The 13,461-nt window shown below is 44.9% G+C and overlaps 1 protein-coding gene across 4 annotated transcripts in view; it reads right to left on the reverse strand.

Moving 5' to 3' along the window:
- ALKBH8 (alkB homolog 8, tRNA methyltransferase) overlaps positions 1-13,461 on the reverse strand; it is a 56,714-nt gene that overhangs the window by 42,851 nt on the left and 402 nt on the right. For 2 of the 4 annotated variants that reach the window (XM_077341578.1, XM_077341575.1), the window contains exons 2-5: positions 8,684-8,841; positions 5,120-5,360; positions 1,990-2,121; positions 291-386 (exon numbers count right to left, since the gene is read on the reverse strand). In XM_077341578.1, coding sequence (XP_077197693.1) covers positions 291-386; positions 1,990-2,121; positions 5,120-5,360; positions 8,684-8,841 — 627 coding nt within the window. Of the gene's footprint in view, positions 1-290; positions 387-1,989; positions 2,122-5,119; positions 5,361-8,683; positions 8,842-9,462; positions 9,543-11,098; positions 11,198-13,461 lie in introns of those variants that run through there. The other 2 variants (XM_077341577.1, XM_077341576.1) reach the window with 2 other exon arrangements.

Below are 13,461 nucleotides of genomic sequence, written 5' to 3' on the forward strand. Positions count from 1 at the left end.
TCACATTCGACAGACTTTCCTAACATTACAAAACATGCCTCCTTGTGCACATTCTGGGCAATTTCCTCACACTATAAAAAGGATTTTACTTAGATATATATACTTCATATGAGGCCCTATACTGCCATCTTACAAAGAATTCCTTTAAGTACATCCACAACATTCAACAGGCTTAAACTGGAGTAACTCTGCACAGAACTGCACTGTGCATCCTCTAACTGGTGACAGTACTAAGCAATTAAAAATATTCAACAGAAGACAGATAAAGGGCGTTCCAATTAGATGCTCACCTCCGGGCAATGGTCTGTCTCTATCCACGTTGTTGTTATCATATCGAAACTCGTATCCAAAATGCTTTACTCTCCTATGTTTCAAAGACTTCTGGGCTATGAATTAGAACAGAAGTAGCATTGTGATTTTTAACAAAAATATGTAACAAATAATCACATACACAAAGAAGCACGTCGGACCTCAACAAGGGCCAGAGCCTTCTCGGTCCTGGCCCCCACCTGGTGGAACGAGCTCCCTGAGGAGATCAGGGCCCTGCCCGAACTTCCACCATTCCACAGGGACTGCAAAAGGGAGCTTCTCCACCAGGCATTTGCATGAGGTCAACTGACTCACAACATCTGATCCCCCCCTTCCCCGATGACTGACCAATCTGACCTGCTCAGGAATTGTCATTGTTATTGTTCTGTTAATAATATTGTTCTGGCTGTCATGTTATGTTATGATTATGTTATGCCATGTTATGTTATGATTGTTATTTATTGCATTGTTATAATATTCTACGTAACCATCCCACGACGTTTAATATAAACCGCCCAGAGCCGTAGGGAAGGGAGGTACAGAAATCTAAATAAATAAAATAAAAAATGAAATAAATATGCAATTCACCTACAGTTGTTTGCACTGAAGATGGAAAACAGAAGGGGTTCTCCAGTGATTTTGGAAATCATGATAAAGGTTGCTGGTACACATGCATAAGGTTGCATTCATTTCTACCAGTTCCCCCCTCAAGACTTGAGGGAGCCTTCCCAGAGAGGTGAATCATAGAATCATAAAATCATAGAATCCTAGAGTTGGAAGGGGCCATACAGGCCATCTAGTCCAACCCCCTGCTCTACGCAGGATCAGCCCTAAGCATCCTAAAGCATCCTAAGCATCCTAAAGGTGCCAGTACTCTGTTCTGGTGAGTGCCACCACAAATTCAACAGAAGAAAACCCTGCGGTTCTCTAAGGAGTTTTGCCTTCCTAGTCACCAAAAAAGACCCCAAGGAAGTAGTAGGGAGGAAATGGGGTTAAAAGGGAAGTGAGCCATGAAGTATCTATTCTCAGAACCCAATTTTTCCTCCTGACAAACAGGCATTTCAGGGATACGGCCAGCCTTCCCTGCTAAAAGGAACTGTCAATTCTCATGAGAATGTCACAAGTCCTTGATTATGGTCATATAACACACTCCTCTAATCTACTTGTAAAGGTAGGGTCGTTAGCTTTGGGTTGAGGAACACCCGGGTCTTGTTCTACCACTAGACCAGGGGTAGTCAACTTGTGGTCCTCCAGATGTTCATGGACTACAATTCCCATGAGCCCCTGCCAGCAAATGCTGGCAGGGGCTCGTGGGAATTGTAGTCCATGAACATCTGGAGGACCACAGGTTGACTACCCCTGCACTAGACTACACTGGCTGGTTGAGGAGGGACATTTTACTCTAGTGGATTGCCTTCTGTTTCTCTGGCCTCCATTCCGCCATATGAAGTCTCATGCTCAAAAGTCTGTGGGGAAAAATTTTGTATTACGTGAACACATGAGGGGGGACTCAAAAACAAGTGTACCATGTCAAAAAAAACCCCTCCTAAAATATCCCACAGATTGAGAACTTTGTCATGTAAAAACTAAATACCTCTCCCTGTCTGTAACAGAGACAACAACAAGGAAAAGACCACAAGAAACTTCTAGAAAGCCCTGCTGGCCCAATGTATTACTTACCATTTGGAATGACCTCATCTTCGGTCCACTCTATGCTTTCCAAAAGTTGCTTTTCTTCTTCGGGAGAAACCACATCTTCAATTACCCTCAGCCCTGGAGGCAAGGCCGTAGGTGCTGTGACCTCCCAAGGAACTGACGAAATAAAAATGTGAAGACTTTCAACAAACTGACACAGCTGGTGTCCTTGCAGGCTAGCAGCAAGTTATCAGCTTCACAGTTCTTTTTTAGAAGAAAACAAGAACTGAATTTATATAGACTTTTTAACCTATCCTATCCCCGAGTCCACTGGGCAGGAAGCCCTGCTAGAAACCATAATATTAAGATATAACTATTAACCTCCTGTTCTGCTCTGGACACTCACCTGCGTATACTTCTGGAAAATGAGCGAGTGAATTTAGTGGCCAAGCCAAAAGGAATGGTCAAGAAAGAGAATAATTGACAACACCCCATAGGGTAGCCCTGACACAGTCTGTGCTACACACAAATAAACCCTCATTTGGGGACATGCAAATCCCACTGTTTTGAAGATTCTAATGTCTGACTTGGGTCAAAATAATGGTCATCATTATCCCTGGCTGTTCCAGGTAAGATTTCAGCTGAATGTAATTTTCTGCTTCTAGGGGCTCCTGAGGTTTCTCAGTTGCTTGCTGCTGACAAAAACTGTCTAAATGACCTACAGAAAAGGAGCCAAGTGCTTTTTTTTTAATGTTCATGGCTGCTTTCCAATGTTCAAAGCAGCAATTTTTTTGCCATTGTTATGGCAACTTTGTAGGATTTTCAAGGCAAAAGACGCTCAGAGGTGGTTTTGCCATTGCCTGCCTCTACATCACCCCCCTAGTACTCCCTGGTGGTCTTCCATTCTATACTGGCCAGGTCCAACCATGCTTAGCTTGGGATCAAGTGAACACAAGAAGAGCCCTGCTGGATCGGTCCAACAGTTCATTGAGTCCAGCATCCTATCTCACACAATGGTTGACCAATTCTAGTCAGCCAACAAGAGGGCGCAGAGGCCAAGGCAGGGCCTGCAAGATGGAGCTCTTCCACTGGGCATTTGGTTGAGGCCAGGAGGGGGTTGATTGGAGTTCGATCAGGGGTCCCACCCTGTACCTATATAACACCTAATGCTGATTGTTTGGCTGGACTTAGTAATTTATGTTGGGTGATAGTTTGTTCCGCCATCTTGTAGGTTTTATGTGTATTGCTATTGTTTTAATGGGTAACTTGTTATGGTTTAAATTGTTAGCCAACTCGAGGCAACAAAGGTCATGAGAAGTGGGATATAAATCCAAGAAATAAAATAAAGGCCTTTCCCTGATATTGCCTCCAGCCCATATCTCTCTGGGATTCAGAGACTTAGTGCCTCTGAATGCCGAGGTTCCCCTCGGTTAACAGGACTAGTAGCCATTAATTAACGGAGGATAAGTCTGTAGAAACCTTTAAACCTGTGGGCCTTCGGAACAATTTGGACTGAGGTTTACAATTCCAGAAATGTAAACAGCAGTCCAAATGAGAATGCAACCTAGATCTATACAGGGGTATTACAATATTGGCTGTTTTATTTTCAGTCACTTTCCTCTAATCCCTAACAGAGCTTGCTTTCTTCACTGCTGCCTGGGCTATCCAGGTCAAGGCAGCGTAGTGTCTTAAGAAACCTACAATTGTTCCATAGGCCCAGAGCAGTTCTAGATTCTTTTTTGCTCTAACAGCAGTTCCCCATGCCAGGAGCAGGTGAATTTGAAAACTGAGAAGAACATCTGAAACTAGTTTGTTGTAAGGTTTCGGGGGAGGTCTTTTTGGCAGAGAAGAAAAGTAAACATTTCCACTAGTGCAAGATCCTTGCATGACCCCCAGCACCACTACGGATCCTTCTTCAAAGCCTGAAGACAGGAAACTGAGAGCCCAACAAACAGTATTCTCCCTACTGCTACAGTCAAAATTCCCATTTCCTCCCAGTTTACAGAAGATCAGTGCCAAATTTGCAAAGAAGGCCACAGAAAGCTGCTATTTTTCTGCTAGTTTATTTTACTATGTAATTACGCACCCAACATGCACCTAACATGACATAGAGGATGGCTCCCTGTGTGGCAACATGGTATCTGATGGCAGCTTTCTTGGTGCCCCCCGAGTGTGTTTAGAAAGTGGGCAGGGCCAAGATGCCCAGCATGGCATCCGATTGACTGTGCCGATTTAAAAAACAAAACAGCAGCAGCAGCTACTGACACAGGGCAAGTCCTGCACTGTGTAACAGAAGGTTAGTTGTGTCTTTGCAAGGAAATACTATTAAGCAATATGTTAACCACAGAATGAACCGCAGTTTATCCTAAAGTCTGCATGCAGACTGTGACCTCAATTGTAGTTTGTTGATTCTAAATCACCATTTGTTGCTGATTAATTAAATTGTGGGTTTGGGATTAAATCTGAAGCAGAAACCTGTCTTGCTCTAAAGTGCTGATCTTCTCAGCCTCCTGTATAGATAACTACGCAGAGCTACAGCAACAGGGGGATAAAAAGACCAGGTACGACAGGTGCATGCAGCAAATTGTTGGATAAACACGGACTCAGGACATTATGTTCCATTATGGAATTTACACCTTAGTATGTATGAATAAAAGAGCCTCTTGTGGCGCAGAGTGGTAAGGCAGCAGACATGCAGTCTGAAAGCTCTGCCCATGAGGCTGGAAGTTCGATCCCAGCAGCCGGCTCAAGGTTGACTCAGCCTTCCATCCTTCTGAGGTTGGTAAAATGAGTACCAGCTTGCTGGGGGGTAAAATGGTAATGACTGGGGAAGGCACTGGCAAACCACCCTGTATTGAGTCTGCCAAGAAAATGCTAGAGGGCATCACCCCCAAGGGTCAGACATGACCCGGTGCTTGCACAGGGGATACCTGTACCTTTTTATGTATGAATAGGACCACAGCCTTAAGCGCAAGCTTAATTCTTTTCCAGCAAAACCAATGGGATTTGCAAATGTTTCCATTGGCTGCACTGTGTCTAAGTTCCATTAAAATCAGAGGACAGCCTTCCAACTTTAATTGGGTGGTGATGATGAGAAAGGGGAGCAACCAGAAGTAAAAGGAGGCAGGCAGCCCCCAGGCAGCAGATCTGTCTTAAGCAATGTCGGCGCCAATACCTTTTCCCACAAAGTTGACATAGAGAACGACGCTTTGTCTGGAGTCCTCTAATGTGATCTCCTTTCCATTGAGAGCGGCATAGGCTCGCCTGCAGTCTTCCAGCAGCCCGTATCTCACAAATGAATAGGGCTTCTTGGGCGGCATTAAGAGCGCTTCCACGGAGCCACATTCTTCTACCACGCTGATCAGTTGGCGTCTACTTACGCCATTACCCAGACCTCCGTTGGCAATCACCAGGCTCTAATTAGGGGGGGAAAGGTGGGGGCAAAGAGAGAGAGACAGACACGAATGATTTCATCCAAGGACAGCATCCCATAAACACAGCGGACTAATCAAGAGAAAATGAGGCCATTATCCCAGAATGGCCATGTGGTCAGTTCTGCCGGATAATTTGAATGAAATGTTTCGATTTCAAGTTGCTGGGTATAGTGCGATTAATATAACTCAGAGGTCTCATGTGCACAGTACTGATATTAATGGGTCATTATATACATAAATAAATTCACAATGTTTAGCTCAGAAAAAAACTCTAGTTGATGGCCCTGGAAAGGTGTCCAAATGGGTGGGAGTTGATCAATTTTGTATATATTTTTTAAAATTTGTCAAACTTTTATTGGGTGATATATATGGTCATGTCAATCTGCCCCCACCAATGGCCAATGATGGGTCTGAAGGGGGTGGGAAGGGGAGGGTCCCCGCGTGTGCATGAACAAAGCTACGCTTCCCAATCATAGTCTTATTTATTTACTCACTTATTTATTTTCTTAGATTAGATTTTTATACCACCCTCCCATATTTTATACCACCCTCCCACAGGTCCCCCCCACCTCTGACACACACCCTCCATGGCCTGAAGCAGCCTGACCTCTCTAGGGAGTTTAGCTTGTTATGTTGTTATTGTTGGGAATCACTGAAGTTGTTGTTTAGAACCACTGTTGGGTTGTTATTGTTGTATATTGACTATGTTGTATGTTGACTCATTCCATGTATCTCCTGTGATGTTGCATGTAAACCGCCCTGAGCCATATGGAAGGGCAGTATAGAAATCAAATCAAATAAATAAATAAGTAAAATATGGCTGCATGATTACATTACTTCTGGGGTTTCTCGGAGCCTGAAGAATGTTTTAGGGGTTTCTCCATGGTAAAAGAGCCTCTTGTGGCGCAGAGTGGTAAGGCAGCCGTCTGAAAGCTTTGCCCATGAGGCTGGGAGTTCGATCCCAGCAGCCGGCTCAAGGTTGACTCAGCCTTCCATCCTTCCGAGGTCGGTAAAATGAGTACCCAGCTTGCTGCTGGGGGGGTAAAACGGTAATGACTGGGGAAGGCACTGGCAAACCACCAGTGAGTATTGAGTCTGCCATGAAAACGCTAGAGGGCGTCACCCCAAGTGTCAGACATGACTCGGTGCTTGCACAGGGGATACCTTTACCTTTACCTTTACAATAGTAAAAAATTGAGAAAGGCTACCTATATCTCTTGATGTTAGCATACTTTAATGACCACCTACTTTCCTATTCAACTTCTCATCTTCAGAGGCCCACGCCCCCTGCGGCTAGGTGGGCAGCATCTCAAGAAAGGGCCTTCTTGGTCATGGCACCAAAACTTTGAATCTACCTCCCTAGAGAGTCTCACTTATCTCCCTCTATTGACACCCTGCGCCAGAGGCCAAAGACTTCTTTGTTTCGTTTGGCATTCCTTCACTCACTCTTATTAACCCTCGATGCTGTTTGTGCTGTTTACTTCTTTTGTTTTAAAAAATTCCATATATGTATGTATGCCTTTTAAACACTGTTTGAATTTCTGAAATGTCTTAACGTTGAAATGCTTTAATAGTTTGATGCTCCCTGCCCTGGAGACCTTCGTTGGGTGGGAAGACGGCACATAAACGCTTTAAATAAATGAAGTAAATGAATACTTAACAGCTGCAAGAAGGGGAATTGCACTCCTTTATCCCTCCCTGCTGCAGACACTCAGCCATTGCAGCTCTTAGTCCACACAACTTCCTCCTCCCTGGGAATAAACTTCCCTGGAACCGTATGTGGCTCCAGGCGATAGCGGAGGGCAGGAAAGATCCCAGATGGCCAACACTTTCCACTGGCAGCTCGTGGAACCCAAGCCAACATCTTTCAGAGATCTTTGGTGCAGATAGCGACTGGCCTTAATGGTGTGTTCCTTGTCCTAGGTTCCAGATAAAGGCTGCGGATTCTGTAGGCTGTGCATCCCCATGGCTGCCCAACAGACCCTCTAGCTGTGTCGATGGAGGTGGGGAAATGAGATCAGTTCCAAGTTCCAAGGCAGGATGCAAGGAAACACCACTGTAGTGGCAGGATGCAAGGAAACACCACTGTAGAAGGAGGATCAGGGGTGGGTGGCAGCACAGAAGGCTCATCATACCTCCTATCAAGCTGCCCGGGTGTCATGACACTCAGCTACGGCCACAGGGATGCCACCTTCCGCTGTATCGTGAGCTTCGCTGGGATGTTCCCACAAACCTCAGAAATGGGAACCAGCTTCTCCTATCAAAATAGCTTCCCTGCTATGGGTCATGTTATAGTCACAGCCCAGCTACCCACTTCCTTCCTGGCTTGTGTTCTGGACCCTCCTTTATACCCGAATCTCCCAGTGATGGTGCCACCTCTTCCCTCCTGGCCCAACTCCCCCATTGGTCCTCCCTCCCTCCTGACTCTGCCTCCTCCAGATTCTCAGTGGCATCTTTGTACGGGTCCCACCCCCTGGGTATGTCCCACCCCTCCAGACTTCCTGTGGTCAAGGTTACTTGGCTTCCCAGCTTCCTCCTTGTCCAGGCCAGCTTTTCCCTGATGTTGTCTCCTGGCTTGCTGAGGTGGGGCTGGCCACCCAACAGCATTGCCTAATGTGGCCCAGTCTTCTGCCCCCTTGCTGATCTGCTTCCTGATCTCTCACTGCTTGGCTGCCTCTCCTCCACTGTTCCTCACCCCCCCTGGTGAGTTGTCTTTGGAAACCCTGCCTGCAGGGTTTGCCAGGATCAGAGTATTCAGCTGTGGTCCCAGACACCATGATCTACCCAAAGTCCTGGACTCCTATAGCAGCAACAGTGCTACAAGAGACAATGACAGGTGTACCACAACTGTTGCCTTCTCCTACATCAGCACCCCCTGCTGGTTTCGTATCTCAAGGGTGAAGGTGGCTTGGATGGTAATCTGGCTCTGTGGTCTTGGGCCTACTGCTTGGAGGGCCCCCAATTTATAATACTAGCATCCCAAGCCCCCTTTTGCCTGGTTCATCTTGGACCTTCATGGCTGCCATAGCAACCATGAGGTTGTCCCAGGTTCTGTGGTCTCCTATACAAGAAAAAGAGGCAGAACAACAATTGTGCTCATGAGGAAGATGCAGTTCTTCAAATCTGAATGCCTAGATCATGAAGGTCTCTAAAGGTCTTCTCATGGCCCATCCCAGACTACATGACATTCATAAAGCTTCATTCCTATGAACAGCTACCAAGGAGTAACTGATTCATCATGCTCAGGGTCATACTGTGCAATTCACATTCATCATCGGGCAGCAACAACCAGGCCTTCTAGTTACCTTTGTAGGAGACGAGACAGTCTCAATGCCTTCATGCCTCAGTAAGGTATTTCTGGCCTTCACCTGTTTCTGTTGCAGTTTTTTCTCCGTTTTACTGAGTTTCTGGCGCGGTTTTCTGACATTGTTTGTATCCATCTTTAATACGTCATGAGAGGCCACTGGAAGAAAGGAACAACAACCTTCAAAATTCCTTTAAGAGAAGGGCAGCAAGTTCTAGATGCTGCTACTTTTTGTCATCAATGAGGAATAACTACACGTCTTTTCCCCCATGTTCTATCATAACCTCTAAAAATCAACTGAAGTCATTCTCAGCAAAGTCACACCTGAAGTCACAGAAAATCACCCACTGCTCCACAACAGCAGAATTGCCTCTTCTTCAAGACTGTCAAAACCCAAGTGCCAAAAGGATAAAGATAAGGATTCCTGCATGTAGCACACCTTCTGTAATGATTGGTGATAATCAACAGCAGGGGTAGTCAACCTGTGGTCCTCCAGATGTCCGTGGACTACAATTCCCATGAGCCCCTGCCAGCATTTGCTGGCAGGGGCTCATGGGAATTGTAGTCCATGGACATCTGGAGGACCACAGGTTGACTACCCCTGATCAACAGGATGAACTTTGGAACATTTGAAATGCACAATACTAGAGAAGTAAAATTTGCAGAAACACATTTTTCCCCCAGAAAAAACACCAGAAATTCTCAGCAAAATTGAATTTTTGCCAGTTTAGGACAGTCGGCATGACCCCCAATAAAAACTGAAGGAAACATCAACATAACTGAACTAAGAAGACTGCATTTCATCTCCTCTAATCCTCCTATTCTTCCATGGCATAAACAGCAGAGAAGACAGAAACAGATCCACAAACAAGATGAAGCCTGTAACATAAAGGAAATTGAAACATTCTTCCTTCTCTTGGACACCTGCAGTGCCCAGTGGAGACAGAAACGCATCTTTTTATCACATTTGAGTGCTGTATCCTCAGTATTTTCTCAGCATTTGAACTGCATTCCAGCATCTGCTTATCCTCAGTGGACATGAAATGCAATGATTGGATACTTTACATAGTCTTACATAAAAGTCTTCATGCTACATAATTTTTAGAAATAATATTGGAGGATTAAATATATGAACTCATAACCATGTTATTTATCATTATCAAAGAAAATATGCCAGAATCCATCCCCCCCCTCCCCATTTTTCCATTCCCCACCAACCTTGGCCTTCCCAATCTATACACAGTAAGTCTGGTAAGAACTGGGATTACAAGGCATGAATTTTTGTAAACCGCCACAAGACATTTGAGAGCGGTGGCATATAAATGTAAATAAATAAATACATACATACATAAATTATTTTCCGGTTGTCTAGGTTTTGGCAGAACCTATTTTGGGATTTGGCAGTCCTGCCACTCAGCTGCAAAAACTGCCATCAGGCACAGAATCCAACAATCTAAAATTCTGTCAAAACCTGAAAGCTGCCAAGGCAGCCTGGAACATCCGTGAACAACTCCCAGGAAAATCTCAGAAGCTAAAAGAGACAGCTGAGAAGAATGTCGAGGGTCCAGTTAGTGTCCTCCCTCTTTCTGCTCTCTTGTGACTGGCAGAAGCCAAATAAGACACGAGCAAAAAGTAAGGCTAGGAAGAACATTTGTTCAACTTTTATAACTGGGACAGATGCTCTTGGGACAGATGCTTGGTTATCCTGGCACCAAGCTGGGTTGCAGGTGCAAAGGATTGTATTTTATCTCTTGTAGAAGAAGAAAAAGAGTTGGTTCTTATATGCTGCTTTTCTCTACCCGAAGGAGGCTCAAAGCGGCTCACAGTCACCTTCCCTTTCCTCTCCCCACAACAGACACCCTGTGAGGTGGGTGAGGCTGAGAGAGTCCTGATATCACTGCTTTATCAGTGCTGTGGCGAGCCCAACAGATTTATAAGTGCCATGGGGAGCCCAAGGTCACCCAGCTGGCTGCATGTGGGGGAGTGCAGAATCGAACCCAGCATGCCAGATCAGAAGTCCACACTCCTAACCAATACACCAAACTGGCTCTCTTTTAATGCAACGATTGATGGTTTCAAAACATACAAGAAGAGATGTTGTTAAAGCAGAGATGGTTTTTCTGGAAGTAATTATCACAAGCCTTTTTCCCTATAGAATTTATGTAAATCTACTGCACAGCTTGGAGGTCACAGCGTGAACCATTCCCGCTCTTAGCAATGCCTCATTAAAAACCTGGAAGATGTGCCTAAGAACCAGCAGATGGTGCACTCTACCCATTTATAATTTTTTCCCTAACACTTTTCATTTCTGTTTTGAATTCAATGGCACCTTTAAGACTGACCAAGTTTTATTCTGGGAAGGAGCTTTCATGAAGTTGGGTGCATAGCAAAAAAAAAAAAAAAAAAAAGCTTATACCTTCAATAAAATGTTCTTGGTCTTAAAGGTGCCACAGGACTCAAACTTCGTTCTGCTGCTTGAGGTCAACACGGCTATCCACCAGGTTTCTGTTAATTCCTAGTTTCCAGGCACAAAAGTATAAAAGCCAGTCAGGTCATAATCATCATGTAGTGAAAAGGGTCGGCCCTTCTAAAGATCTCAACGTTTGCCAGCTGATATGTCAAAGGTTTCTTGCACTTGGCTTTTTGCTCCACTGGAGCAGTCTTTCTCAGACATATCCCCTGCTTTGATTTCCAGAAAAGTCACCATCAAAGCAGATTTGCACACCATATGGCTCTCTGGTGCTGGAGAAGACTCTTGCGAGTCCCTTGGACTGCAAGGCGAAGAAACCGGTCCGTCCTAGAGGAGATCAGCCCTAACTGCTCCTTAGAAGGCCAGATCCTGAAGATGAAACTCAAATACTTTGGCCACCTCATGAGAACGAAGGACTCCCTGGAGAAGAGCCTAATGCTGGGAGCGATTGAGGGCAAAAGAAGAAGGGGATGACAGAGAATGAAGTGGCTGGATGGAGTCACTGAAGCAGTAGGTGCAAATTTAAATGGACTCCGGGGAATGGTAGAGGACAGGAAGGCCTGGAGGATCATTGTTCATGGGGTCGCGATGGGTCGGACATGACTTGGCACCTAACAATAACAAATGGATAAGAAGGGGCAGATCTGCAAAGCTCCTGCCCACATTTTACAGCCATCACCCCTCACAACTGCTACTCACCCTACTCCACCCCATATCACCAAAGGGCTTTTCCCCATCCTATTTACACCTATAATGCTCTAGGTTCAGTCCCTGGAAGTCCACCTAACAGTATCAAGTAACAGGGCAGGCAAAGATCTCTGCACGAGACCTTGGAGAACAGCTGCAGCTCCAAGTAGACAGTATTTTGGACACAACAGATGGGCAAGCAGACCGATTCACCATAAATGGAGCTCCTGAGTGAGAACAAGTTCATGCACAGAATGATAGGGCTATTTCACACAGTTATATAAGAAGAGTTGGTTTTTATACTCCAATTTTCACTGCCCAAAGGAGTCTCAAAGTGGCTTCACTTCCTGTCCCCTGCATCAGACACCCTGTGCGGTAGGTGAGGCTGAAAAACTGCTCCGTGAGAACAGCTCTGACAGGACTGTGACTAGCCCCAGATCACCTAGCTGGTTGCATGTGGGGGAATCAAATCCAGCTCTCCAGATTAGAAGTAGCCGCTCTTAATCATTACACCATGCTGGCATTTTGACTCGCGTGATCAGAAAAGCAGCACAAAATTAAATTCCTTCTTCTTCGTAACTAGTAAAGGATCTCCTTTGTATCTGGCTACCCTAGGACTGGCTGAAATGCAGTGCTGAAGCCATTCCTCTAAGCCCAGTACAAAGCAATCCTATGTACATGCACTCTAATAATGAGGAAAATGCCTGGTTCCTTTTCAATATTTTATAAACAGACCTTCCCACAAGAAAGTGATGGTAGACTTCGCTGACCTCGGGTAAAGTGTTCCCATGCTTGTCTACAACTCAACCGTGTGCTTGGGTCCTGATCCTATTCACAATTTCACAATGTGAACTTGCTATACAAGGTAGAGCGGTTTCTCAGTGGAACAGGCTTCCTCGGGAGGTGGTGGGTTCTCCATCTTCGGAGATTTTTAAACAGAGGCTGGATAGCCATCTGACAGAGAAACTGATTCTGTGAAGGTTCAAAGGGATGGCAGGTGACAGTGGATGAGCGATAGGGTTGTGAGTGTCCTGCATAGTGCAGGGGGTTGGCCTAGATGACCCAGGAGGTCCCTTCCAACTCTATAGTTCTATGAAATATCAAAGTGATTTACATACGTTGGTTAGCAGTTCTCTTGAACTCCCAACCGGTAAGAAGACTGCAAATACACCAAAAGAGAGTCTTGTAGCTATATTAAATGCAAACAGGTTCACTATGGTGTGACATTTTCAGAATTGTATTCCGCTTCCTCTGATGTATGTAATATTAATTCCCAACTCCATAGAGTAAGGTGACCAGATTTTAACATTGATAAAGTGGGACACCATTGACTTGATTAAAAATTTGGTCTATATGGCGCAACAAAAAGTTTTATAGAACGCAAAATAGTATTGTAATATATATTTTTTAATTTCAACATAAGTACAATTTGCCAGGTACCCCCAGATGTCCCTCCAAAAGTGGGACAATCTGGTCACCTTACCTTAGAGCAATCTTTTGGAATTTTTCAGGTATCTTCCTGAAAAACTCCTAGTCCATTCATGCAGGGCAAATGTCCTGACTACAGTAATACCATGAGTGTTTTCATTTTTTAAAACACACATCCACATACAAAAATATCT

The sequence above is a fragment of the Paroedura picta genome, chromosome 6 (genome assembly GCF_049243985.1).
Source record: "Paroedura picta isolate Pp20150507F chromosome 6, Ppicta_v3.0, whole genome shotgun sequence".
In the NCBI taxonomy this organism is placed as follows: domain Eukaryota; kingdom Metazoa; phylum Chordata; class Lepidosauria; order Squamata; family Gekkonidae; genus Paroedura; species Paroedura picta.